At 37.3% G+C, this 27,548-nt stretch overlaps 1 protein-coding gene across 4 annotated transcripts in view; it reads left to right on the top strand.

The window, feature by feature from the left end:
* Positions 1-27,548, top strand: part of ADAMTS3 (ADAM metallopeptidase with thrombospondin type 1 motif 3) — a 257,247-nt gene that overhangs the window by 204,449 nt on the left and 25,250 nt on the right. For 2 of the 4 annotated variants that reach the window (XM_039230951.1, XM_039230953.1), the window contains 13 exons: positions 9,407-9,490; positions 11,343-11,499; positions 12,254-12,359; positions 12,747-12,890; positions 13,528-13,660; positions 15,681-15,794; positions 18,053-18,198; positions 19,295-19,470; positions 21,113-21,246; positions 22,797-22,920; positions 25,029-25,085; positions 25,327-25,410; positions 27,127-27,207. In XM_039230951.1, coding sequence (XP_039086882.1) covers positions 9,407-9,490; positions 11,343-11,499; positions 12,254-12,359; positions 12,747-12,890; positions 13,528-13,660; positions 15,681-15,794; positions 18,053-18,198; positions 19,295-19,470; positions 21,113-21,246; positions 22,797-22,920; positions 25,029-25,085; positions 25,327-25,410; positions 27,127-27,207 — 1,540 coding nt within the window. The remainder of the gene's footprint in view (positions 1-9,406; positions 9,491-11,342; positions 11,500-12,253; positions 12,360-12,746; positions 12,891-13,527; positions 13,661-15,680; positions 15,795-18,052; positions 18,199-19,294; positions 19,471-21,112; positions 21,247-22,796; positions 22,921-25,028; positions 25,086-25,326; positions 25,411-27,126; positions 27,208-27,548) is intronic. The other 2 variants (XM_039230952.1, XM_039230954.1) reach the window with 2 other exon arrangements.

Here is a 27,548-nt window from a genome sequence, read left to right as displayed (position 1 = left end):
CATCGTTCACTGTTATACGGATGTGGCAGGCTTCCCTACTTAATATTTTTAAAAGAAAATAAATACTCCATGGAAGTACTCCGAACCTAACAAAGCATTAATAGACTTAATCAAGGGTTTGCAGATATGTGTGGTTACTGCTTAATTAATGATGATTAAATCTCTACACTACTTTTGATTTCTCAACTAACGTTTCTTAAAACACTGAACATGAGTTCACTGAACAAGGCAGATTTATGTGGGGAGTATATGTGTTTAGGCAACCTAAGCAAATCATGAAACAGTTTTCTGTTTCGAGTCATTATGTTTAATCCATTTCTTACATTAGAATAAATATCAATCCTCTAGACATTGATTCACCTAGCATACAGGCCAAGTCCTGTTTGCTTCTATAAATTTGCTGCAAATTTATAAATTTGCAGAAATTTATAAAACTTAGCTCCTTTACACAAGGTGCTAATTCTAGCAGGCACATGTAATCAACAAATAATAATAAAATGTGATAGTTTCTTAAAAAGATTCAGTCACACATTACTGTATAAACATTAATTGAAAAGAAGGGGATGTGGTTTGGCAAATAATGCCAGTGGCAGATGGAGTCTTCATAGAGGAGATGGCATTTGAGTTGGACTTTAGGAATGAATTGGCATGCCCCTGCTAGAAAAAGAGAAGTGGGGAACAAACTGTAAAAAAAATACTCAAAGTGGTAGTTCATGGTGTCTTCAGAGCCACTGGAGGCTGTCTCCAGGTCAAACTGAAGAATATTAGGGAAGATGGCATAAAATGAGGCTGGATGGGGAAGCTGGGGTTACCTTTAGAAAAGGGTGTATGCCATTCTAAGGCATTTGAATTTCAACTTGCTAATGAAGAGTCAGAGGGTTTTAAAGAAGATTAGTGACTTTATCAGTCTGTGCTTTATGAAGAGAATCTGGTTGCTTTAGAATGATTTGAAAGAAGAGTCTCAGTTGGATGCTGTGCTGTGAACAAACACACAGTATCCATAATTAGGAAACAGCCCAAACCCTTTGTGGTTTATAGTGCATAACCCAGCCTCAACAAACTGTTTTCATTTCCCCAATGTGTATTGATCATACCAAGTCACAGAGACAGAGTGAAGGAAACACAAGTCAGTTCAGCCATCCCTTATATAAACATGCATACCTTCCCTGGAATATGCTGGTTTGTTGTTCTAGAAGTCAGTCCCAACATCACAGGTTAAATTAACATAACAACAGGACCACCCAACAGTATTGCTGCTTCAGAGGTTCCTTTGATTTTTACTGAAACATCTCAGCTCCCTCTTTCCCCTTCCCCTTTGATTCTGAAGCTCCAAATTTCCTTCTTGACATTCACTTATTTTTCCTTTGTCATGCTGCAGATATCAGACTGACCTTATCCTTCCCAGATTTATAGCAATATTTATTTTCTCCCAGAGTCCTAAAACACAGAAAAGTTTTTTAGCTTGTTGAGGGAACCTTCTTTTTCATTCTTGAAGAAATGGAATCAGTTCTACCTGAGGGTTTGGTATGCTTTCACTAAAGGCGGGAAGAGTTTTTAAGTCCTTGAATTGACTATTCTTGGTCCACCCAAAGCTTCTTTGATGCTTAAAGGAGGTAAATGCATAATTAACACAAAAGGACAGGCTCATGCTTATTAAAAACAACCATCTTACCCTTATAATTGGCCCTTTCAGAGAACTATCGAAATGGGCCCAAATCACTCAAATGCAAACATTTGCAAAAGTTTTAACAGGTTATTGCAACAGTTCAACCGAGTAGGGTGGATACTAAGTGGCTGATGGTGGATGGAAAAGGTAGACTTGAGACATGTCTACAGGACTGGGTAATAGATTGACTGTAGTATTTGCAGAAGAGAATGGAGTCAAGGATGGTTCAGTCTTCAACTCTGTAGAATATTGAGAAAAGAACAGGCTTTGGGGAGAAGATGAGTATGCTTTGATATATATATATAGGTATCTTCCCACTAGATGGGTCTGTTACTAGGGTTGAGCAGATGGCTCTGGAGCATGAGAGAGATGAATCAGTGTTACAGATATAAACATTTGGAGTTCATCAGCCTCTAGGCATTGATTGAAGAAACAGCAGTGGATGAATATTGAAGGAAGGGCACGTGAGCAGGTATGAGAGTTGAAGACAAAACTTTGAGGCATGCTGACACATGTGAGCTAGGCAAAGAAAAGGGAGCTGATATCAGTAAAGAAACAGAACAATATCATTGAAGAGTGTGGTGCTAACTAGTGCTAAATGCTGTTGAGTGCTGTAGATGGGTTATTTTTTCATGATGGGTGGGAATTGAGAATCTTAATAAAAGAGGAAAAGGAACTTCAAGAAAGGGACAGATTGAATATGGGCAATAGAGTTGATTTTTTGGAGCAGGTGGTTTGGAGCAGAAGAATCTAGAGATTTAGCACTTTCACTGTGTAGCATTTTCACTGTGACAGAAAGCAAAAGGCAAGCAAGGTAGTTGGGAAAAAAGAATAGGCATCAGCATCACGTAGACTTATCTGAATCTTAGTTGTGCTAACTTTTTGGGGTATAAATCCTATAACTTCTGTGGGTCTCAGTCTCTTTCTAAAATAGTGATGAAGATGTCTCTTTTGCAGTAGTGACAAAGATGTTTGAGCTTTTGTGATAATATGGGTGGAGCTTTGTGCACTTGCTCTTCATATGTACCCTTTCATCCATGGGTCTCCCTGCTCTGACTGTTCAGTCTTAAGTAGCTTCGTCCTCTCCCTCTAGTCCTCTAACTCATCATTCAGATTTATGTTCTTCAGAGCACCTATTCCTATCTGGTATGACCTTGTCTACATGTATTTTTTTTTATTTATTGATTTTTGTCCATGTATATAGCCTATTATACCTGTTAGAACATATTCAAGGAAAAGAACAGAGACAAACTCCGTTACTATTCAGTTTCCTACCCCATGGATAATAAGGCAAGTGGTAACTGTTCAGTAAATATTTGATAAGTCTGTTAATAAAAAAGTTATTATTAGTCTGAGATGGAGGTTAGAAAAGAAGAGTTGGCAGGTTGGAAATCAGCTACCTTCCCTGAGTAAAAGGAATATAGTGTATGGGATGAGAATCCAAGTAGGAATGTGTTTGGAATTTTAAGCTTTACAAGAGATTAGTTGTGGATAGAGTACTATTTCTTCCCAGTTCTTTTCAAAAAAATTTTTTTAATGTTTATTTAGTTTTGAGAGAGAGACAGAGTGTGAGCGGGGCAGAGGCAGAAAGGGAAGGAGACACAGAATCTGAAGAGGCTCCAGGCTCTGAGCTGTCACCACAGAGCCCCATGTGGGGCTTGAATCACAAACCATGACATCATGATCTGAGCCGAAGTTGGATGCTCAACTGACTGAGCCACCTGGGCACCCCTTCCCAGTTCTTTTCAGAATACTTTTATGTCCAGCCCAAATTACCCAAGCTATCTTGTCATTACTTCAGTTTGCCCTCAGTGAACCAAGTCTCCATTTCTTTTTAAAAATCATACTTAGGTCTCATTTATTTTCCTCTATATGAATAATAGTGTTAATGATAGCTAACAGTTTTTTGTTTTTACTTTTGCAAGAGCCACCACTCTTAAGCACTGTCCATCTCTGAGCTCATTTATTCCTCTCAATAATCCTATAAGGGTAGTACTATAATTATCCCATTTTACAGATGAGAAAAACTGAAGCACAGAGACAAATAACATGCCCAAGGTCACATAGCTAAGGTCAAACCCAGGCAGTCTGGCTGTAGAGCCCACCCTCTTAACCACTCAGCTATACTGTCTGTCTCTCCCACCTAATCCACCCATCTGAAAGAAAAATGAGTGTTGCTTTGTTGAAGCCAGACACAGCTGTTCATCAGCTAGTCAGACAAAGCAGGTCAGATTGTCCTGCCAGGGAAATGTCCTGGGAGAAATTGTCCTGTCCGGGAACAAACCTGGAAGGAATTTTCCTTTCAAGGAAAAGAATACTTGAGTTGATTTTACCTTTTTTTCACCCCCTCACATCATTGGCAACCCCTTCTCATTTAAGGTCATCTGAAAATGGAATTAATGTTCCATTGACCCCTTCTTTCAGGTAGTTTAATAAAAACTCTGGGCCCAACTGTGAATGCCTCAGAGAAACTCTACACACACTCTAGCAGATTGGTTCACATGGTAAAAGGCTATTTCAGTTTACATATATTTGCATGTGTCAAATATGTGACTTCTTATAATATTTATGCTTAATGCCTTTCTTACAACCCAAAAGACTGGTCATAAATTTCAGCCCTATCTTTTCTTTCCTCATTCACTTTTTCCAGTGATCTGTTCTAGTACCTCTTTATTTTCCCCGGTATTTTTTAGAATACCATTATATTGATCATCAAGAAATCCTTATCTATAATAAGTTCAGAGCTCAATTCCTTATTTCCTCAAAATCTACATGGAGGAAGATTATGAAAAGGAAGTCAAGTTATTAAGACCTCTTTCTCAGTATGCTTATACACCAGGTTCTTAAATTCAGGGCTAGCAAATCACTATTGATTATTCTAAATCCATCAGGTTTATGCATAGGGATAGACCTGTGGTTTAGAGGTCTGTGGAAGTCTAGCAATATGGTGAAATCCACTGACTCTGGAGTCAGACTGTCTAGGCTTTCATCCTTTGCTGTGTCTGTTAACTGTGTGACCTTGGGCAAGTTACTTCTCTGGGCTTCAACTTCTTAGATCCAAAATGGAGATGAAAAGATCTCTGAAGTTGTTGCAAGGATTATATGAATTCATATAAAGTATTGAAAGCAGTGTCTGGAATCTGGAAAGCTCTATATAATATTAACTGCTGTTTTTGTTTGTTTTTGATGTTGCTTTTAGGGGAAAAATGCATTCCTTGTCACTAAGAGTTGTAAAATTCGTTCTTGACCAATATTATTGTAGTTCATCTTGACAGATTCAAGTGGTTCAGTATGAGATGTTTTTATTTCATTCAGTATAGAATTTATTGATTGTTAAAATTTGTGATTAATTTGTAGTCAGATTCTTGGAGTTTCTCTGTGCTTTATGTGTGTTTTAATAGATGACATTGAAAAACAATCTAAATAAAGATGTCTTCAATATTTTTCTTTGTTTTCAAGAGTCAAATGACTCAGTGTTTTTCCTTAGGCTAGAATATTTTAAAACTTGTATTTAATTTTGAGGAAGTTATTTTATTTATGTGTAAATATAGGAAAAGACAGACATAACAACTGGTGAATAAGTACCTCCAGGTGTATGTAGCAGCCTTTACCCCCCTCAAAAATGTGCATACTGCCATCTACTGGAAGGAGCTTTTGTACATTGAGACTATTTTTTAAAAAATTTGAGTCAACTGGCTTTTCCCGTAGTTTATATATATAGTTTATATATCATATAAATACATATAATTTAAATCACACCTTTCATTCAATTGAGATTTCTAGCAAAAGAGTCTTGAGTGTCTTTTCGTACAAACTAAGAAGGAGGCAGTTGTATTTCTTGTTCTTTTCATGTAGATTATGAAAATACATCCATAAATCTTCAAAATTTTTTCAGGGTGCCAAAGTTTTTCATGTTTTTCTGAGGGCTATTGTGTGGTATTTTGCTCAATTTGGACAACAGCCCTTTGAAACAGGCACAGCAAATTTAGTTATGATTTGCCAGTGGGAAAATAAAGGCTCAGAGAAGTTTAGTGACCAGACTGAGGTCGCTTAGTTTATCAGTGGCTTAGCTGGGAAGGAATCCAGGTTTTTTAATATCTTATCCTATGTTGCTGATTATTTCTTCAACTCTTTCCTATAGGTCTCTGAGTATAAAAACTTTGGATCCTGTTTATTAATAAGGCATAGGAAGATGAAAAGCAGCCAAATTATTAAGTACATTTTAAAGTAGATAATGTATCAGAAGCAAATTTTTAAACTTTGAAAAGCAAGTTAATAAATGATATCCAGTGCTTTGCATTACACAGACACCTAATGTGTGTTGGTTTGCCACATCGAAAGAATACTTTCTTCTCTCTCTCTCTCTCTCTCTCTCTCTCTCTCTATATATATATATATATATATATATATTATTGCCTTCTATTTGGTGATTTCTACTCATAATAATTTATGTGTGTCCCATGACAGTTTCACAAGTAAGTGCTAACCTAGAAGATTCCACAATCAATTTTGGTCTCTACTAGAGTACCTGCTATCTAATCAGGCGAGCATAATAGGGACTTTTGTTAAATAATATTTTTCATTTGGTGAATGGTAACTCTGACTTTCAAAAAAGTGTCCTTTTACTCCAGCATTTTATAATGTAATATGACCATTAAGAACTTAAATTTTGTCCATTATACTTTCTTGGTATTGCACTTTTCCTAAAATTTCCCAAGTATGATGAATTTACTAATTTAGGATGTTTATGTGTACATTATACTAACTCAGCTACCATATGCTATATGTCATTATTGCCACCTTTCCTTCATTTTATGATTTCTGATGTGTTTCCTACAGTTTATAGTTGTCACCGCTGCTGTGCAAGTGGCTGTCTCCCCCTCCTTCCATCATCTGTGCTCTAGAAAATGTTTCTAACCCAACTACTTTTCTTTAGTTTAAAATTTTATTGTTCTCCTATTTTGTGTATTTACTAGCATTGTTTTCAGCCTTTTTTTCCCCGTTTTTTATACCAAATACGTTTACATTTCAATTACATTAAGCTGAGTACATGTGAGTGAAGCCATGTTGCTAACTCAGAACAGCTGCCTTAGGAAAAGTCTCTTGGAGTGTCCATGAGTCTCTGGATGAATGTGTTAGTAACATGCCTGCCTTCAGACTTTTTACTTGCATTTACATTATAATGTTAGGAATTTCTTTTTCTTAAGTGTTTAATTTATTATTTACTTTTGAGGAAGACAGAGAGAGTGCTAGCTGGGGAGGGGCAGAGAGAGAGGAAGAATCTCAAGCAGGCTCTGCAGTGTCAGCACAGAGCCCAGTATGGGATTTGAACTCACAAAACTGTGAGATCATGACCTGAGCAGAAATCAAGAGTTGTGGCATTTAACTGACTGACCCACTCAGACGCCTCAGATGTTAGAATTTCTTATCAGATAATTAATCCAGAAGAGGAAGGGGATTTGGTCTTCAATTAGGCAGGTATGGAATAAGAAAAGAGAATGTGTCTGTGACCTAATGGTCATAAGAAATCACAGCTTTTTTGTCCAGCATTCAATTTTTCCTTATATTGATCTGAAATGTACCTCTGGTAGTTTGAACCAAGGTTTTCATTTATTTTCTGTAGATACACAGAATAAAGTGGAGCCTTTTTTCAAATGGCAGCTATTAAGTCTTCTTTCTAAGTTGTTCTTTTCAGTTTCCCATATTCTTCTGTTGCTTAATGTCCCTCCCTCCTTGTCATTCAAATTTTTTGAGCAATATGTTTGCAGGAGTTAAATCTTTCAATTCTTGTACTAGCCCAATGTGGTAATATTCTTATTAACCCCATTTGACTGAGGCCAGAAAGATAGAGACCACACCACAATGAAGGGTTGAACCAAGATGTCAGCCAATACTGTTAGTGTTTGGTGTTAAGCTTTTGGCCACTACGTCTTCCATTCTTTATGTGACACATTTCCTAGGCTTCTTGTTTTTTGTTCTTCTCTAGATATATTTATGTTTGTCAACATCTCTTTTATAAGATACCATAGATAAAATGTACTCAATACTTTAGGTACACCCTGGCCTCCAGAGGGGATCGCTTGCCCCTGGGTTAACAGCCTGCATGCCTGTGCTATGCAAGAGCCCATTGCAGATTTTTTTTTTTTTTTACCTTGGCTTATCTTGAATGGGATTAAATCAGGTCTGAGCATTTTATGTGTGTATGTGCATTTGTAAACTGTATGTGTGTATATGGCAATGCATTTTTCCATGGAAGAGGATTCTACATCTTTTCTTGTCAAACTATACTTTGCCTTCTTTAGCATATACTAGTTTCTGTAGGTTTTTTTTTACCATCTTAGCTGTCCTCTTTTTTGTTCCATACAAATTTTATAAGTATGCCTTTAGTCTATATTTAAGACCTTGATTTTTTTTTTAAGGTGTGCAGCACCATTAGATTCTTGAAATATTTCAGTTGAGATTTCTTGGTCTGTTTCTTGGTCAGTGTGGTAGTATGCAGTTTTATGATTCATGAGTTTTATGGGGTTATTTTTAGAACATCCTATCATTCTTGAGTTGTATTCCTTTTTAAAGCCTCTCTCTATGTGATTATGGTTATCTTTTCTCTGTGGGTTTTCAATTGGCTGCACTTACTGTCCAGGTCTCCTGGATCTCAAGTCAAATTGCAGTTAGTTTTCCACTCCTCTTTCAGTTATTGTGACAAATACTGAGTCCCTGTCCCTGGGAACAGCTAAGAGTCTTTGTAATCTAGTCAGACAACTCCACCTTTCCCATTCCTGCTAATATTTGCCTACTTAATAAGCAATCTTTTTCTCACCCTGAGTCTGCAGTCTCTTAATCAGAAGATACAATGATGGTCCACTTTAGATTCATATCTGCTAACAGTTGACTGTGGGTTTTGCCTATCAGTTATCTCTACCATCTCCACCTTCCTCATCTGTATAAACCCATCTTGGACTGTGACTTCTGAGGTTGCTGAGGTTATGATTTTAAAGTATGCCAAATTGCTTCAAGAAATTTCAGCCCGACTTTAAAAATTAAGTAAAATGGAGTGATTCAGCTTTGCTTCTCTGAGCTGTACCCAAGGATATATTCATCTAATATGCACTCATACAGTCACCTTGGTAATTAAAGTATCTAAGGACTTCTCACACTGTAGAATTCCTAAATAACTGTTGTCTCAGCTGCCCCACTGCAGGCTACCCACTCATAGGCCTGCAGATAAGGCGTCACAGCTCCTGCTCACCAGCTCCATTTCCATGGGTTCTCCCAACCAGATTAGGACCTGTGGTGGTGACATGAGGACCCAGACAAATGCTTGCTGTCCAGTTCCCTCTACATGGCTGTGGCTCCACACAGCTAGTAGACTCTTGCCAGAATCACCACCCACCTGTCATTGCCTTTGATGAATTGAATGTTATATGTGGATTATAGCACATTGAACTCTTTCTAACACAATAGTAGTTTAATGAAGCCCTTTGAAAGCATAGTCTCCATGTTCATGGTACTGTGGGGTTTGCTAAATCAGTAATTCACATATCGGAGAAAAGTAAAGTAATTTCAGTAAATTAAAAGTAAAGGTAAGTAATTTCAGAGTTCAGCTTAAACCAAATTAAAAAAAGAAAAAGAAAAAGCTACGTGACTCCAGTCTGTATGATTCTATGGCTGATCCCTGAAATGTTGTGCCCCTCATAATCATTCTGTTACCTTTCTTTTAGCGATTATCTGCTTTGTTTCTAGGTGAATGAAATTTACCATGATGAGTCCCTTGGAGTGCATATGAACGTGGTCCTGGTGCGCATGATAATGCTGGGTTATGCAAAGGTAAAATGTCCTAAAATATGTGAACTGTGAATGTTAAGGACTGGGTTAGCAAACGGAAGCTTAAATTTCTGAAGCTATAGCTAACATGTGGCACTGATATCTCACATAGACTGAGAAGAGAAACCACCACAATGAGTGCACATCTCCCAATTTGAGCAGATAATGATTTATGTGCTGATACCCCTTGCTTTATTCATCTGTCTAATGAATTCATGGATAGTTATTCTGACTTTAGGTAAGGCTGGATAAGTGAAAAAAATGTATACCATTGTCAAAAAAGAGAATTTCCTTAGTCTACTGTTATCATCAAATTGTGATTCACTTATTCATTCAAAACATTTATGCTGAGTGCTTACTAAGTGTTAGGTGCTTTCTAGGTGCCTTGAAATGAAGAAAAATGGCAAAGATCCTTGCCATTCCATGATTTGTTAAAAATAATTATTTTACATGTATATTTTCCACTTAAGAAAAGTGAAGTATACAGAAGCATACTGTGGATATTCATTTAGAAGAGTTTTAATCCTTTTGCAAACAAAAAATTAGATCAAAATGTATGTGGTAGGAATTTCATGTAATGTAACTAATTTCAGCTGGCTTTCAAATGGCACTAGATGTGTCCTTGTCCTTGGAAATAATGAAGTGGACAGCCATAGTTTCTCCCCTTGAGAAAGTGACTAAATTGGCACTTTTCTTGATGTTTAAAATTACATGCCCCTTCCCATACTTAATCCTCCTGATTATGAAGTACTAATGAAAATATGCAGTTGGCAAACAGGAAAAATCCATGTGTTTGCATTTCATTATGTATTTAACACCCACTTATCATTTTCTGATGAGAGGGTGTCCCTAATCTTTACTTTATTCCATAAACCTGACCTACTTTGTATCACTAACACTGACTACAAGTCAACTCCAGCTGGAAATGTTAACAGTCTTCGATTGGTTGTTATAGGATTTGTTTGGAGAAGTATGTGATCAGCATATAATAAACCAAACTAATTTTATTCAGAATGTAAACATGGATAATAAAATTTGCTGAAATGTAGCAAAACTCTTAGCCTGTCATCCAAGTAGAGACTAATTTGGGTTCCAAATTCAATTTCTTATTTCATCAGATACTCTGGGAAGTATGGATACTTGGTTCTTGAAAGATAGGCCCTTTTCCTTCTGAACTTTTAACTCCTGATCATAATATGGTAGTAGCAATATTCCAAGCAATGTCAGTCTATCTCTTGGAACCACAAGATAAGAGTACATCCCTCTTCATTGCTGTGAGGTTAAGAAAAGTGCATTTGCTTTTTTCAGTGGTAAGGTTTATATAATTTGACCATTTCCCAAAATGAAGGTTTGACCCACTTTGCCAACTCCTTGAAGAACCTACATCCCTTACATATGTTGATCAGTTGTGGATCAATAAATATAAAAATACAAATTTTAATGAAAGACCTTTTACTTAAACAGCTTTGGATAAAACTCTTATGCTAGAATATTTTCCCTTTTTTCTTTTTGTTCGTAACATCTATAAAACTAAGAAATTTGAGCTGAATTAGGTAATGGACCACTAGAATTCTTAGCCCAATGATTAATATTGAGTTGCCCCATAATAGCAAATGTCACCATTATATGTTCCCATAAATGTGTCAGTCATGTTTCACACAGGTAACACTAATCATCATAAAGATATTCTTCATGGATATTTAGAATTCCCAAATAGAAGAGATCTACATAAGCCCCAAATAGTAGTATTGAACATCCTTATATTGCACTCCCAAATGTTGATTTCAGAGAAAGTTATGAAAGGTAGCCTTTGAGAAAGTGTTGTGCACTTCATCAACCCACTGTTTCCTCTTAGTCCATCAGCCTCATAGAAAGGGGAAACCCATCCAGAAGCTTGGAGAATGTGTGTCGCTGGGCTTGCCAACAACAAAAATCTGATCCCAACCACTCTGAACACCATGATCATGCAATTTTCTTAACCAGGCAAGACTTTGGACCTGCTGGAATGCAAGGTATTTCTATTAATATGCAGAAGAAAAACTTAAGGGCATGACTTTTCAAAAATAATCCTAAATCAAAGAATCTGTTCAAATGTTCCATCCCTACCATCACTTTCCACCATGCATCAGCCAAGCATACACTTTCTTTCTATTGCTTCCAGTGACTTCTGTGGAATTCACAATGTTAAATGCCACTTAAATGCTGTAATAAATTATACTTGCCTTTAAAATAAATGATTGTGCGTTCAGGGCATGGAGGGGACGCTATAAAATGCAGTGTGATTTCCACTAACTCTTTGGAAAGGGAACGGAGATGCCATGAGAAATGATTGCTGCCAAAGAACCTTCTTCCAAAGTCAGCTTACATTTATCTAATAAATTCTGATGTAGACTTTGGAAAAAAGTAGACTGATGAGTTTCTTTTCAACGTTGATGGAATTTCTGGCTCCCTTCATCAGTACCATCATGGGAAGGACCATTCACTAAAACAGAAAGACAGGGCTTTGTTGGTGGGCGGAACAGAATAGTAACCCCAGGCAGTTCCTTCCCTTAGGAAAGAAGAAAACACAGACCCAATGAATCTTTTTAGAGACCATTACCTGTGTGTGGCTTTCCCAAGAGAATGTGGCACAATGCTAGCAGTGAAATAATACTGCCTCTGTTTCCTGAAAAGCTTTCCTTTTTTTTTTCTAGGCAAAGGTCCAGTAGTAGTGCTTAATGGGCTTTCTCATAAAATGAAAATAAAAGTAATTGTTATTCTCTACAGGATATGCTCCAGTCACCGGCATGTGTCATCCAGTGAGAAGTTGTACCCTGAATCATGAGGATGGTTTTTCATCTGCTTTTGTAGTAGCCCATGAGACTGGCCATGTGTAAGTCACTGTTGACAGCTATAAAGCAAAAAAAAAAGTCTTTTCTTTCCTGCTTCTCTCAGTATTGTTCGCACTTTGGGCTGAGTACATGCCAGCATGCAACTCTCGTTCCTTGCCAAGTGTGCGGAGCTGAAAACAGGGAAGAGGTCATGTACTGAAACTAAGTAAGTGGCTCTGGCTTGCAGAGACACGCCTGTGCTTTTCATAACTATAGAATAAAGAGACATTTCTTTCAGATGGTTCTCTTTCACAGTTTCTGTGACTTTTCCACGAAACCCACGTTAATTTATAAAATGCATATTTCCCTCAATTGATTTTCAAGAGGGAAGTCAAGCAAAACCCATGGCCCCTCTGATTCTTACCAGGGAGGTCTCCCTTTTGTTCTAGGCTGGGAATGGAGCATGACGGACAAGGCAACAGGTGTGGTGATGAGACCGCCATGGGGAGTGTCATGGCCCCTTTGGTGCAGGCAGCCTTTCATCGTTACCACTGGTCCCGGTGCAGCGGCCAAGAACTGAAGAGATACATCCAGTATGTCCCCTTCTGCATGTCATGAGAGAGCATTCATGTCATAGCATAACACAGACAGGAAGCTGACTTTCAGGACCTTGATCATAACCGAACTCCCAGTGAATGAAAGCTATTGCTCATAATAAACATTTTCTTATGACTCAGAGCTTTTGGCACAGTGATGCCATAATGTAATCATACTATTTTAAACTGTAAGCCTAGAATTTAAGTGAATTTTTAACTGTGGTTTCCTTTTAGTAAATTCCTTATGGCATCTTTGACTTATGGTCAGACTTGAGTTGAGGACAAGGAGAGGATGGTCATGTGATGCCTGCATAGTGTGTTGCACGTACCTTGTAGCACCAGTGCCAGGCTCTGCACCATGGCACCATGTGGGGGCTCAGCAGGGGACATGAATAAGGCTATCAAAATTCTACTGTCTTCCTGAGTCATGCTTGGGTTATTGTTTCTGGGGTGAATAAGGATGATGGGTCTTTTTCTAAATGGAACTTAAAACCTTAAAAGGTATGCCTTTGTGATCTTGCTGTATGATGTGATGGAATTCCAGAGTATGTAACATAAGAATACATTTTCATTAGGATGTGATTAAAAAAAAGAAGTGAACACTTTACTACTTGAAATATTTTCCTTTCTACAGTTCCTATGACTGTCTCCTCGATGACCCTTTTGAACATGATTGGCCCAAACTCCCAGAACTTCCTGGAATCAATTACTCTATGGATGAACAATGTCGTTTTGACTTTGGGGTTGGTTATAAAATGTGCACTGCGGTATGTTACTCAAAATCCATTGAGATTTTGCATTTTGAAATCTATTTCCCTAGCTCCTGTTTGGTGAGCTTTACAGACTCACTGGTCAAGTATAAGGTTATCTATCAATGGTTTTGTGTTTGCTGTGTCACTACCTCCTGAAGCTAAGTGCTTCGGATTATTATCTTATTTAATCCTTGTGACAGACTAGATGGGAGCCTAGGAACTGGGAACCAGTTTTATTTTACAGATGAAAAAGCCAAGAGTTAGATTAAGCAATTTGCTTAAATCACACATCTGGTCAATAGGGGAGTCAGACATTGAAACTAAGATTGTCAGGCCATAAAACCTTATGATCTATTTCTCCTTTTGTTTTTGTGACTTTCAGAAATCACTTCTAAACCTTTGATAGTTTGCTTTTCATTAGTTTGTTGGCCAAAATTTCATATCGCTCTGACCATAGGGAAGAGTTGTGCTGGTGTATTCTTGTATGGCGGTCATATGGTATAGTATGAAGGTCAAGACCATGTGTTTCATACTGAGACTAGGTGGGTTGTCAGAATCTGGATCTCACACTTACTAGATGTTTAATTTTGAGAGCTTTATTCATTCTCTCTGACTTAGTTTCCTCAGGTGTAAAATGTGGATAATGATAGTACTTATCTCGTGGAATTTCTCATGAGGATTAAACTTGATAGTATAATCAAAGTCCTTAGCATAATGCAAGCATCTAGTAAGTGGAATCCAGTAAAGTCAGTGTTCCATGTAGCTATGCAGATTAGTGATATGTTTCACTAAATTTCTACAATAAGTTTTAGTAGTTTATTAAAAAAAGGTGGGGAGGAGAAAGAAAGGGTTTTTTATATGTTGGAGCAAGCTTTATGTGTTAGAGCAAGAAAAATAAATATTTCATGGCCCTGAAAAGAAGTTGAACTTCTGTTTGAAATCTTACATATAGAGATATCTACAGTCATTTGGTCTGTCTATACGTTGCACATCGTCAGCCCTTATTACCTACATTAATGCTTTAGACCTGAAAATTCTAAAGTTTGGCTCAATATCATGGAAAAGTGCAATTTCTGCATTAAATAATAGGAATTAGAACAAAATAAAACCCCAGGTCCAAAATGAGGGCTAATTAAAAAAAAAAAAAATCTATGACTGTAAGGCTGTATGTGGGTAATTAGGGGTATAAGCGATGAGTATGTGGATAAACTGGTATTTGATTTTTTTTTTAATCTAGAGAACGGTAAGGTGTTTCCAGTTACAAAGAGATCAGACAAGTAAAGAGCACACACAAATGGGTGTACATATACATATATTTGGATATTGTAATGCTGTGTTTTAGGAAAATAAAAAACATCTCAGGAATAAGTATACTAAGATTCTAGTCTGACTGCTACTTCTTCACTTCTAACTATAACTACCACCTTACCTTGTAACTTATATTCTCAGCTGTGGATTGTTTTCAGGATTAAATATTTAGAAAGTACATGATAAACTATATGAATATATTGCGGTATTTTGTAACACCCAGAACACTTCATCTCACATATCAAGCCTTACAGATATTTTCTGCTTTTAGTTATCTCATTACGATGGGTATTTTTATTATTTATACCTGACTCGTTCATACCTACAGGGATAAGGAGAAGCCATTTTGATAGCTTGAGAGCTACAAAACCATCATAATAAGTTTTCATATTTAAAATGACCATAATGTTTACAAATTCTTTAAAGTTCCAATGTTGTCTATTTGAAAACCATAAAAAAATAGTATGCAGAAATGTTAAAGTGACCCAGAGAATCCCGGACAAATCATTGTTTATCATTAATATTTTGGAAAAGCAGAGTAAAAGTATTCTTTCTTTGGAATTCATAGGTAGTATTTTTTTCTTAACATACCACAAATATGACTATTAATTTGAAATGAAAACACCCAAGAAACATGACATGAAACTGTATAGAAGATATCGTTGGACATGTATTGGTATGACATGACATCTGTCGTTCATTGAGATCTTGATTCTTTCTCTTCCAGTTCCGAACATTTGACCCGTGTAAACAGCTGTGGTGTAGCCATCCTGATAATCCCTACTTTTGTAAGACAAAAAAGGGACCCCCACTTGATGGGACTGAATGTGCTGCTGGAAAAGTGAGTATATCTATTTATACAATAAAGATTTTAGATATGTTTCATAATAATCATCTTTAGAAACCTAGAAAATTATGACCATGGCTGTAGTCATTTTTGTGCAAGCCATGGTGTATGGGGTTTCATTATGGTCATGTACAAACATTGTTTCCTAGGGCTGTTATAACAAATCACCCCTAAATGGGTGCTTAAAACACAGAAATGTTATTCTCTCATAGTTCTAGAAGCCAGAAGTCCAAAATCCGTTTCATTGGGTGAAAATCAATGTGTGGACAGGACCGTACTCTCCCCAGAGGCTGTAGGGGAGGATCTGTTCTTGCGTCTTCCAGCTTCTGGTGGCCACCTGCATTCCTTGAATTGTGGCTGCACCATTTCAGTCTCTGCTTCCATGGCCACATCATCTCCTTCTCTTCTGTGTGCAAATTTCCTTCTGCCCCTGTCTTATAATGTACTGGGCTGTCTTACACGTGCTGTGCTGGCATTTAGGGCCCAACTGGATAACCCAGGATAATCTCTCCATCTCAGAATCCTTAACCAAATCACATCTGCAAAGACCATTTACCAAATAAGGTAACATTTACGAATTTCAGGGATTAGGACCCAACATCTCTGAAACCACTCTTCAGCCACTACTGATAGAATAGGAAACAGCAGCTCAGCAGAATATCTGGGCCCCTGCTAATGGGATTTAATTTGCTTGCTGGCATCCCACTCCTTGTGAAAGTTGTCCAGAAGTAAAGTCATGTGAATTTATACAGAAGATTTGGCCTTGTTCCTTGGGGAAAGATGCCCAGACGTTTTAAATCTCACATTGTGTAGTCAAGATTGAATGCTCAGAAACTGGCCCGGGGCCAAGCTACACAACTCATAAGGGGAAAGATCACCAAACCCAAAACAAAGACATGTTAAGAACTCAAATTGAAGAGCCTTGACTAGTTTGGAAATAAGATATTGTAGACAGGACCAAAAGCTGGCAAGGAAGATTTACATAGCTTTTAGTTCCTTTAAAGCCCTGTAAGCTCTATTTCAAATATATATGAACTGTATTTGCTATGGGTATTACAATAATAATAATATCTGCCATTATTGGTGTTTAAACTTAGGTACTACACTAAACACATTACATGCAGTGTGTTGCTTTAGAAAAACTCAGTGTTACAGACTTTTGACTAAAAAAACAAGAGCAACAATGAGTTGATTCATTTTTGCTTTGTGAAAAATATATCGTGTACATCAACCCTAAACATCCAACTTCTCTAAATATATTTGTGTTATATTTAAATTTACCTAATTTGAGTTTTAAGAGGTATTTTTATTGTATATGGGATAAAAAAGTGAGTCAAAATGTTGAATGGGAGGGGCACCTGGGTGGCTCAGTCAGCTGAGCATCCAGCTTTGGCTCAGGTCATGATCTCACGGTTCATGGGTTTGAGCCCTGCATCAGGCTCTGTGCTGACAGCTAGCTCAGAACCTGGAGCCTGTCTTCGGAGTCTGTGTCTCCCTCTCTCTCTGACCCTTCCCTACTCATGCTGTCTCTCTTTCTCTCTCTCTCAAAAATAAATAAAATATTTAAAAAAATTTTAAATGTTGAATGGGTAAAGAATAATGGTTGAGCACCTGCTGTGTTGGGTACTGTAAGCTAGGTACCTCTATCAAGGTTCAGTGTCCCACTTAATTACTTCTAGGTCAGATGGTCTTATCCTCCTCCTGATCCTTTCTGGGCCCCCATATTTCTCATCTAAAATGTAAAGATAACATAAATGACCTATCTCAGAATCATTGTGAATGAAAATTTTGAAACATATTTAAGTGCTTTGGATACTATATATGCTTTAGAAATGTTAATTAATTCCAAAGTTAAGGCATATATTTCTCTGTTATTATTGTACAAAGGAGCATATTACCCTTAAAAACCCTGATATTATAGCTAATGAGGGGTGAAGGGTAGAGTAGTACCCACTATGCAAGTTAGGTCGTCAGATCATTCTTATTGGTTATGTTTGATACTCACTGTAAATGTATCATTTAAAAACTTGTCTGAATGATTGTTATTTTTTCATTTTATACCTAAATGCAAGTCTAAATTATCCTGTATAGGGCATCTTATTGCTATAATTGCACTGGGTTATTTTTAAAATGCATTTTTACCTGGGGTGGGAGGGAAGAAATGAAGGCCTTTAATTGATGGCCCTTGTTGAAACAACTCCAGTTTTAGCCTATGCATAATTTCCATAATTGCCTTTTGTCATTTTCCTAAGTGGTGCTATAAGGGTCATTGCATGTGGAAGAATGCCAATCAACAAAAACAAGATGGCAATTGGGGATCATGGACCAAATTTGGCTCCTGTTCCCGGACGTGCGGAACTGGTGTCCGTTTCAGAACACGCCAGTGTAATAATCCCACGTGAGTATAACTGTCCTAATTCCAGTTGTTTTTGGCTAGACCAGAAAACGCTTCAGTATTGTTCAATATTGTTGTGTTTCAATACACAACATGAAAACCAAGTGTTTAAGTGCCTATTTTGAGCAAATCTCCATTCATCAGTCTTGTGAAGAGTAGTCAATAGCGAAGATCAGAGGCTCCAGTGAAGATTAGAGAATTTTGAGGTAGTTGCTATTTAGAAATCTTCAGGAGCGAGGCAGAGAAAACCTGGGCACTGAGGCTGTGAGGGCCATGGCTGTCGCAGGAAGCATGTTGGTATGGGGAGTATCTCCAGGCAGGCCCTCACTCACTCTGCGGTTAGGAGAACCACACATCTGAACAGGGTAACAGAAAGACCATGAAAGAACACCAAGGAACTGTTGGGGAAACAGCTATCCATTAGCTCCCTCATACTAAATATATTGAATCCTTGCATGCTTAGCAAAACCTTAGGACTTTCTTTCTGGTCTAGGGTTTACCATTTTATAAAGAATATCAAATGTGGCATACCTGTCTTTACAGGAAGACATGGTGGTAGTTTTAGTGGAAGTCACCAAAGCAATAAAAATTGTAAGAACAGCTAAGGTTCACTGTGAGCCATGCTCCGTTCTAAGTATATTAAATATGTGGACATACTCAGTTGTCTCCATTTTCCCATATGGAAGATGGGATTATTTTTTGCATTTTGCATATGAGCAAATGAAGGCCTGGAGCTATGATCAGATTTCTTTGGGTTATATCTATGTGTTTTATGCATGGTAGAAAATATAATTTTCCTCAGACAATACGTATATATATGTTTCTACATTCTTTATATACTTTGACCATACGTTCCAAACAGACTCTTTGAAAAGCTGATTTAAGTCAAGTGTTTGGTCCCCACCTTCCCACCCTGCACCTGACACACACACTGGGAAAGGTTGGCACTTTCCGGAAAGGATTGAAATAATGAAGTAGGAGTTCATTCGCTTTTTGCTTGCGGCTCTGAAGCTCTGGCTTCCTGCCTTCAGTCACTGCGTCTGCGAGCTTCCACTGCTGGAGCAGAGCCAAAGCGCCTTTTCTGCTGTCTTCTCTGCAGGCCAATCAATGGCGGTCAGGACTGTCCCGGTGTTAACTTCGAGTACCAGCTTTGTAATACAGAAGAGTGCCAGAAGCACTTCGAGGACTTCAGAGGACAGCAGTGCCAACAGCGGAACTCCCACTTTGAATACCGCACCACCAAGCACCACTGGCTGCCCTACGAACATCCTGACCGTGAGTGGAGTAGATGCTCACTCTCTTTCCCACTGTGTGGACAAGGACTTCAGAGGTTAAGCCTTGTCCACACCAATTTCTTGGACTCTTGGCCCCTAGTTGTTAACTTAGAAAACTTGGGGTTTATAGGGGTAAATCCTGCTGGGTTTTGAAGAACAAGGCTTCCTCTAGAGAGGTGAGAATCGTGGGCTAGTTCTTGGCCAAGAGCTTTCCCACCATGGCTACTGAAGAAACCACAGTGGAAAGCAACACGTAGGAGACACCTTGAGTCTCCTCCTTTGAGTGACGTCCCTCTACTAGGCAATGCTCTGGACTGGTGTGATCTTGCCTTTCTGAATAACTGGAAAAGAATACAGTCCTTTTACAACTGAGTGAAAAATAAGAAAAAGTTCATTATTTAAGAACAAAAGATATGTTATAGCATTTTACTTTGTACTGTACACTGGTTATGAGAAAATACACTTAGAAATTCCCTTTCATGTTGCCTGGGTGGCTCAGGCAGTTAACTGTCTGACTCTTGATGTTGACTCAGGTCATGAACTCCCAGTGGTGGGATCGAGCCCTGCATTGGGCTCTACTGATAGCTTGAAGCCTGCTTGGGACTCTCTCTCCCTCTCTCTTTCTGCCCCTCCCCTGCTTGTGTTCTCTCTCTCTCTCTTTCTCCCTCAGAATAAATATATAAACTTAAATAAATTTTAAAAAATTCCCTTTTAATGTTTACTTCTTACCCATGAATTTTTGGTTAAATATGTTCAGATGGGAACGTCTTGCCATACTTCATATTTGGACGGATAAAAGAAAAATAGTTACATGATTACCATGTGATATGATATACTGCCAAGTTCAGTTTAAAAGCTGTTTTATGGAAAAGACGCATCCACATAGGAATTCAGAGTTGCAATACATTAAGAAGATGCATTATTTTTTTAATCTATTTTGATGAAGTGAATCACATAAATTGTATTAAAATTAATTAATGAGATCCTACAGGAGGTGTAAACCATACTAGGTCATTGGGTCAAACAGAAGAGAAACCCTTTTAGTTCTCAAAGTGTCAATAAAACTAAAATGCCTCCCTCTGAATTAAAGTTCGTTGAAGAGCTGTGGTAAAATCAAGGGTTGTTGTTACAACCATGTTTGCCTGGGACAGTCCAACTATTCCTATGTAATTATTAACATGCTGACTTTTCATTCTCAAAAGTTTCACAGTTTAGGGGCGCCTGGGTGGTTCAGTCTGTTGAGCATCAGACTCTTGATTTCAGCTCAGGTCATGATCCTGCAGTTCGGGAGATTCAGGCCCTGCATTGGGCTCTGCGCTGACAGTGCACTGGGATTCCCTTTCTCCCTCTCTCTCTGCACCTCCTCCACTCATGCTTATGCACTTTCTCTCTCTCATGCTCTCTGTGTGTATGTGTGTGTCTCTCTCTCAAAATGAATAAGATAAAACTTAAAAAGGTTTCACAGTTTAGTTTAGTTGTATGCCAAATATGCATCCTTTTCTGCTACTCTGTTTTATTTATGTATACAATATTTTTTTTTCAGGAAACCATGTTGAAACTCCGTATTTTAAAAATAAAGTAACTGTAGTGTTCAAATATGTCATTTCATAGAAATAGCTGATTTAATCTTCCATCTTGCACAGCCAAGAAAAGATGCCACCTTTACTGTCAATCCAGAGAGACTGGAGATGTCGTGTACATGAAGCAGCTGGTTCACGATGGAACACACTGTTCATACAAAGACCCCTACAGCATATGTGTGCGAGGGGAGTGTGTGGTGAGTTACAGTCGCTTCCCCAGAAGCTTCCTCTGCTACTGTGCAATTCTACTTTTACCACCCTTCATCTGCATGTTTTCAAAAGATTTTTAACCCTTTCATATCTGTTAAATAACATTAAAATGAGAATCTAGGACTAGTTGAGGAGGCCTAAACTAAATGTGCGAGAAATGTGACTTTTCAAACCAAAGTTTGGCCATTGGCAGAATCGATTTAAATGTACTTTTCCGAATTTCCAGCCAGACGCCTTTTCTAAGTTATTCCGATGTATCTAGGTTGGGAATACAGCAACTTGGGAATGAATGATGCCTTTGCTTTGAAACTGGTAGGCCTCTACTTTTATGATACAGAGCCTTTTTTAAAATTACACTGCTAAATGTATTTTATCTTTTATATTAAAAATAATGGAAATTCTCCCTCTGACTTTCCAATTGATTTGAAGTTTAAACACTGAATTCCTCATCAGAACAAAAGTGGTGAAGATGTAAAAATGGCTTTTGCCCCATTTGGACTCTTAAAAAAAACACACTTGACTTTTTTATTCATGTTCACAAGTTGAATTAATAAGAAATTGTCCTTCTTAACTGAACACATTACTCCTATTTGTCTCTTTTTCACTTCAGCATAACTGAAGTGATATATTTATGAATCTCAAGTATTCAGATGCGTTACATTTCAAATAAAATTTTCCCAAAAGTAGAATCTGAGTTTTATCTGTCTCTCACTTCCCACATTATCTGGTACATCAATCTTGTGGTCATCATTTTCTCTGCCCATTTTCCTTCCAAATTTATGGCTGCAGCAGCGTGTCATGTAACATAACCCTACACTGATTTACATGAAGGATTCTGCCCCAATTTGGAACCTTCAGTGGCTCCCTGTTCAGTTCATGTGTAAAAGTAAACTCTACCTGATATTCGAGGCCTTTTATAGCCTGTGCTTTGCAAACCATTCCCTATTCTTCCCCTATCCTATAGCACTAACCTTCCATTGGCTTAAATATGGCTTAAGTATTGCTCTCTGAACCTACTTTCCTACTTCCATGGCTCTATTTTAATCCCTCTGCATTCTTGAAATGCCTTTCTATAGGACCCTATAAAAATCTCCAGCACTTTGTAAAGTTTTGTTTCACATCCCTAAACAGCTTATAAAGCTTATGCTAATGCACAGCTCACTGTTCTACTATTCATCTTTCCAAATAGGAAAGCAACAAGGGAAATAGACGCCATCTTTACTTTTGGTCTGCTCAGCACCAACTATCATATCTGCTTCATAAATGTTTGATGCTCATGACTATGTATAATGGGGTAAATATTTCATTAGACTGAGGAGTTTATCCTAGAGTAGCATTTAACCTACAGTGCAAGTCATTTGACTTCATAGTAGTTCTTCGAAAGATTGAGACATTAGAAACCAGAGCTGGGGTGAAGGCTTGGTGTAGACTGCCTCACTGTGGAGTCACAGTGAAACAAATGGCTCATCATTGTCTAGGATGCTAACCTTCACTTGGCACTTTAAAATTACCCACACTTAACATCTTCTCCTTCCAGAAAGTGGGCTGTGATAAAGAAATCGGTTCTAACAAGGTTGAGGATAAGTGTGGCGTCTGTGGAGGAGATAATTCCCACTGTCGAACCGTAAAGGGGACCTTTACCAGAACTCCCAGGAAACTTGGTAAGATGAGGTTTCTCATGAATTTAGTATCCTTCTCTAGGATTTGTACTTTTTGAGACTTGTTTTAGGAATGTAGCATTTCCCTATAAATATAATAAAACATTTGCTGCTGATTTATTTTTATTCATATTAAGTTTCAAGGAACTAGTAATAAAGAAAAAAACTACTTGGGATTGAATTTATACTCCATACCATCCATGATGAAAATTGCCTATTAAATCTTATTTTATGTTTTTTATAAGACCTAATTGTTAGACTTGATGCCTTTTATTTTTTGAGAGAGAAAGAGAGCATAATGGGGAAGTGGGGCAGAGAGAGAGAGAGAGAGAGAGAGAGAGAGAATCTTAAGCAGGTTCCACTCTCAGCTCAGAGCCCAGTGTGGGACCCAGCACAGGTCTCTATCCCATGAACCTGGGATAGGACTTGAGCTGAAATCATGAGTTGGATGCTCAACCAACTGAGCCACCCAGGCACCCCTAGAATGGATGCTTATTTTGAATTTTTTGTACATATAAATTGTTTATCAGAAGTTAATAACAGCACATACACACACAATTCTAAATACAACTTTTAAAATATTGCATTAGTTTTGCTGCTTTTATTTTAAAAGTGAATGAGTTTATCCTATTTATAACTATGAATCTGGAGTCCATATTTTACATAATTTGAAATATTTTATATTACAAGGGTGCTTGGGTGGCTCAGTTAGGTAAGCATGTGACTTCGGCTCAGGTCATGATTTCACAGTTCATGAGTTCGAGCCCTGCATTGGGCTTTGTGCTGACAGCTCGGAGCCTGGAGCCTGCTTCAGGTTCTTTGTCTCCCTCGCCTTCTGCCCCTCCCCCACTCATTCTCTGTCTCTGTCTCTGTCTCTGTCTCTGTCTCTGTCTCTCTCTTAAAAATAAATAAACATTTTTTAAAAAGCTTTATATTACACAAAATTGAGGTAAAACCAAAAATAACCTGAGGTATAATTGCTTGTGCGTGTGAACTTTAATGTTTATTATGGAGTCAGTGATCTGGGCTTGGACATACAGTGAATTTCAGCAGATGGGAAAAAAAGTACAAATAATATGCAAAATTATGAGTAGTTTTATAATTATTCACTGGAATTTTCATAAAATATCTGGATACAAACATTTATTACTGAACAACTTTTTAGTTGCTAGCATATATTCAGTTATTCAATAAGCATTATGGGGAAATGTTTCTGAGAATTCAGCATTTAAAGATAAATTTGATGTAGTGCTTCCCTTGAGAAGCTTTCCTTACATCACCCCCCCCCACACACACACACACACACAAACACACTGGTAGTCTCTAATGGAATGATAAAAACAAAATAAAACAAAGCAAAAATAAAGATAAGAAATTTTGTTTACTCTGAGCACATTGTTATGGTGGTGACTTTCCCTTTTAGATTCCAAGAAAGTGTTAGAAAGGTAGTCTTACTCCAAATGGAATGATTCTCTTAGTTCTTTGTAATCTCATTATACCTCAGCTATACAGCATAAGACAAGTGCACACATATCAGTTATGCTCTTTGATATATTTAGGTGGGGCAGAGTTCAGTGAACTGTATCCTAAAGTAACATCAGTAACATCATTACTGATATTTTTTATATTCCTTTGTGCTAATTTAATGGTTAAATGGTTAAAAACCAAATATTGCCAATTATGGCTGATTACATTATTTTAATAAGGCAAATAGAGTTAAAACCATAACCATAACATTTATTATGGTTTTGGTGGAGTAACATGTAATTTTCTTCATCTTATTGTCAAGTAATTTTGCTTTCTCTATTGCAGTTATATTATTCTTTTTGTTGTAAAAGCATTCATATTCTTTTATTTCCAGAGTGAACTAATGTAAAGAAAAAGGTTTTGCCATTCATCGTCCATTCTGTATTATGTGCAGAGGGGGCAGTGATGCGTTTTTTTCAGGCACCTCAAAAATTATGCTAAACCTACGAACCAAGGTCAGAAGAGGCAAAGAAAAGATTTCATCAGCCATGCAGATTCAAACTGTTCAAAGATAAACTAACATCCATTTCTTTGCACTAATGTTGTCATAGTCACTCAATAGACTAATTAACGTTTTTCAACAGGGAAACATTTAAGCAAGAGGTGCCATACAGAATTCAAGTTGCTGGAAAATGAAATCTGCAAGTATTCAACTTCAAATCATCTCTATCACTTCTTATTCACGCTTAGGCCTACTTTCATTGACTACTAACTGTATTGGCATTAGCTAACTATTATAAATGCATTTTGACTTCAACACATAAAATTACAGAACATATTTGATATCTTACCTAATATAATATATATAGCTTCTAGTACGGTCAATGAAACAAGACTTTGAGTCAACATGAAACTTTACTAATTAAAAACATTCTATTTAAGGGAAGACAAGAAGCACCTTCAGTTTACCCAAAGGAGCTCGTAATATTTCTCTTGCTGAAACAAGGGAAGCTAAAAATGTACTGGGTAAGTTGCAGCAAACTGCAGAAAGATGGGCATCCGTAAATGGCATCAAGCTGTTTTGCTGTCCTCGGCATCTTAAGCACTTTACTTCTAGCCATTGCATATGCAGACGAACATGGTACAGTTCACAGACTGGAATGTACCCAGGTTCAGGTACTGAAAACTCTAACCCCAAAATGACTATGCCATTGAGTTAAGACAGTAATCAATGTGTGAAAAAGTTGGGTAAAGCTACCCATAGGTAGATACTTATTGCCCAGATAGAAATGAGAAACTTATTTCTTCCTGATGACACGTGATTGTACAAATACACAATTTATAACTGAATTTCTGTCAGGCTCATCCTGTAGTATATGAATTGGATGTTTCATAATATAAGGTGTTAGTTGCATAATCTCTGTATATTTATTTGTTTGATGGAAATGAGATGTAACATCTTCATTTCTATTTGTCCTATTGTTAATTTACTGTTAAGATCTTAACTCTAAGTGACCTTAAGATAATTTTTAGGACATGTGATAATACTAAGATTTGTTTTATATGACATTGACGATAATAGGATTGATGTATGATTTTATAACTCAAGGCAATCCATTAAGCCTATTGATTTCATGATTTCTGGAGTAGAAGATTGAGTTTAAGGTCCTTATAAAGGCGATGTGTGATCTAACTTGCAGACATTTTCCAACCAGATTGTTTGGTCCAACCAGATTGTTTGGTTAAATCTAAAATATATATTTTAAAACTTTCCCATGATAAAACTTGTTTAAGGTTTTAAAATTAATGACTGATTACAAGAAAAATGAAAGCTACTCACTTCATCAGTGAGTAGCTTTTTAAAAATTATTTTAGAGAGAGAGCGCACGTAGGAGTTGGGGAAAGGGGCAAAGGGAGAGAGAGAGAATTCTAAGCAGCCTCTGTGCTGTCTGTGCATAGACCGATATGGGACTTGATCCCATGACCCTGGGATCGTGAGCTGAGCTGAAACCAAGAGTGGACACTCAACCACCTGAGCCACCGAGGCACCCCTTTCTTCTGAAATTTCATTAGAATAAAGCAGCCTTTTAAATATGAAGATACTTCATAAATTAGAAGTTTAGCTATCTACACTTGCCCTTAGGCTTTAAAAATAATATATAGACAGATAAAATATCTCAAGAAGGTTACCCACTAAGTACACTAAAAATTGGCCCCCTTTAAACAGGGTGGTTTAGAAAATAAAACTAAAATAATGTAATATATGAACTTGATAAATCAGTGTGTTGTACACCTGAAACTAATGTAACATTGTGTGTCAACTATACTCAAATAAAAATAAATAAATAAGTACATACATACATACATACATGCATACATACATACATAAGTCAACAGCAACAACCGCAAGCCCTAAACTCACATAGAAGGACCCAGGAAAGTGTAGCATTTACCTGAATTGCTGTTGACACAATTCATAGTCCAGTACAAGATAAATGACTAATAGGTTGTAAAGAAGATTAATTGCCCCCCTACATTAAAAAAAAAAAGTTTCCTTTAATCTCATGCCCGTTATCACAAAAACTACCAATGCTTTGAAGTTAGTTTCTGAAACTGCTTCTGTCAGCTTATGGATGCCCTCTTCTGCGTGCAGGAGCAGTTAAGAATTTCATGCTCGGCTAACCATGGTTGTTGCTTTTGTTTTCTTCTTGGCTTTCTCCGATATTTACTACACATGCAAAGGGTACCTTAAGATGTTTGATATACCCCCGGGTGCTAGACATGTGTTAATCCAAGAAGACGAGGCTTCTCCTCATATTCTTGGTAAGTGTTCCTGTCTGCTGGCTTTGCTTTAGCATGAACTTAGAGAACTGTCAAAGAAATCATATATATATATATATATATATATATATATATATATATGAGAGAGGGAGATGTGTGTAGATGCGTGTGGATGTATACATATATGTGTATGTATACGTAGATATGCAAGAGTCAGAATTACAAAAACATTACTATGTGAAAAAAAAAACAAGACAAAAAAACAAAAAAAACATCACTATGTGGTTTTAGTTGGTCATTCCTCCCCACTATTCTTCTTTAAAACAAGAAATGTTCAAAAACAGAGCTTTAATTTTGGGTGAAACCCGAGTTGGTGTATTATT

Source organism: Hyaena hyaena, unplaced genomic scaffold, assembly GCF_003009895.1.
Source record: "Hyaena hyaena isolate Hyena2069 unplaced genomic scaffold, ASM300989v1 scaffold_54, whole genome shotgun sequence".
Taxonomy (NCBI): Eukaryota; Metazoa; Chordata; class Mammalia; order Carnivora; family Hyaenidae; genus Hyaena; species Hyaena hyaena.
Note: the sequence above shows the minus strand (reverse complement) of the source record. Positions and strands in the feature narration are given on the sequence as shown.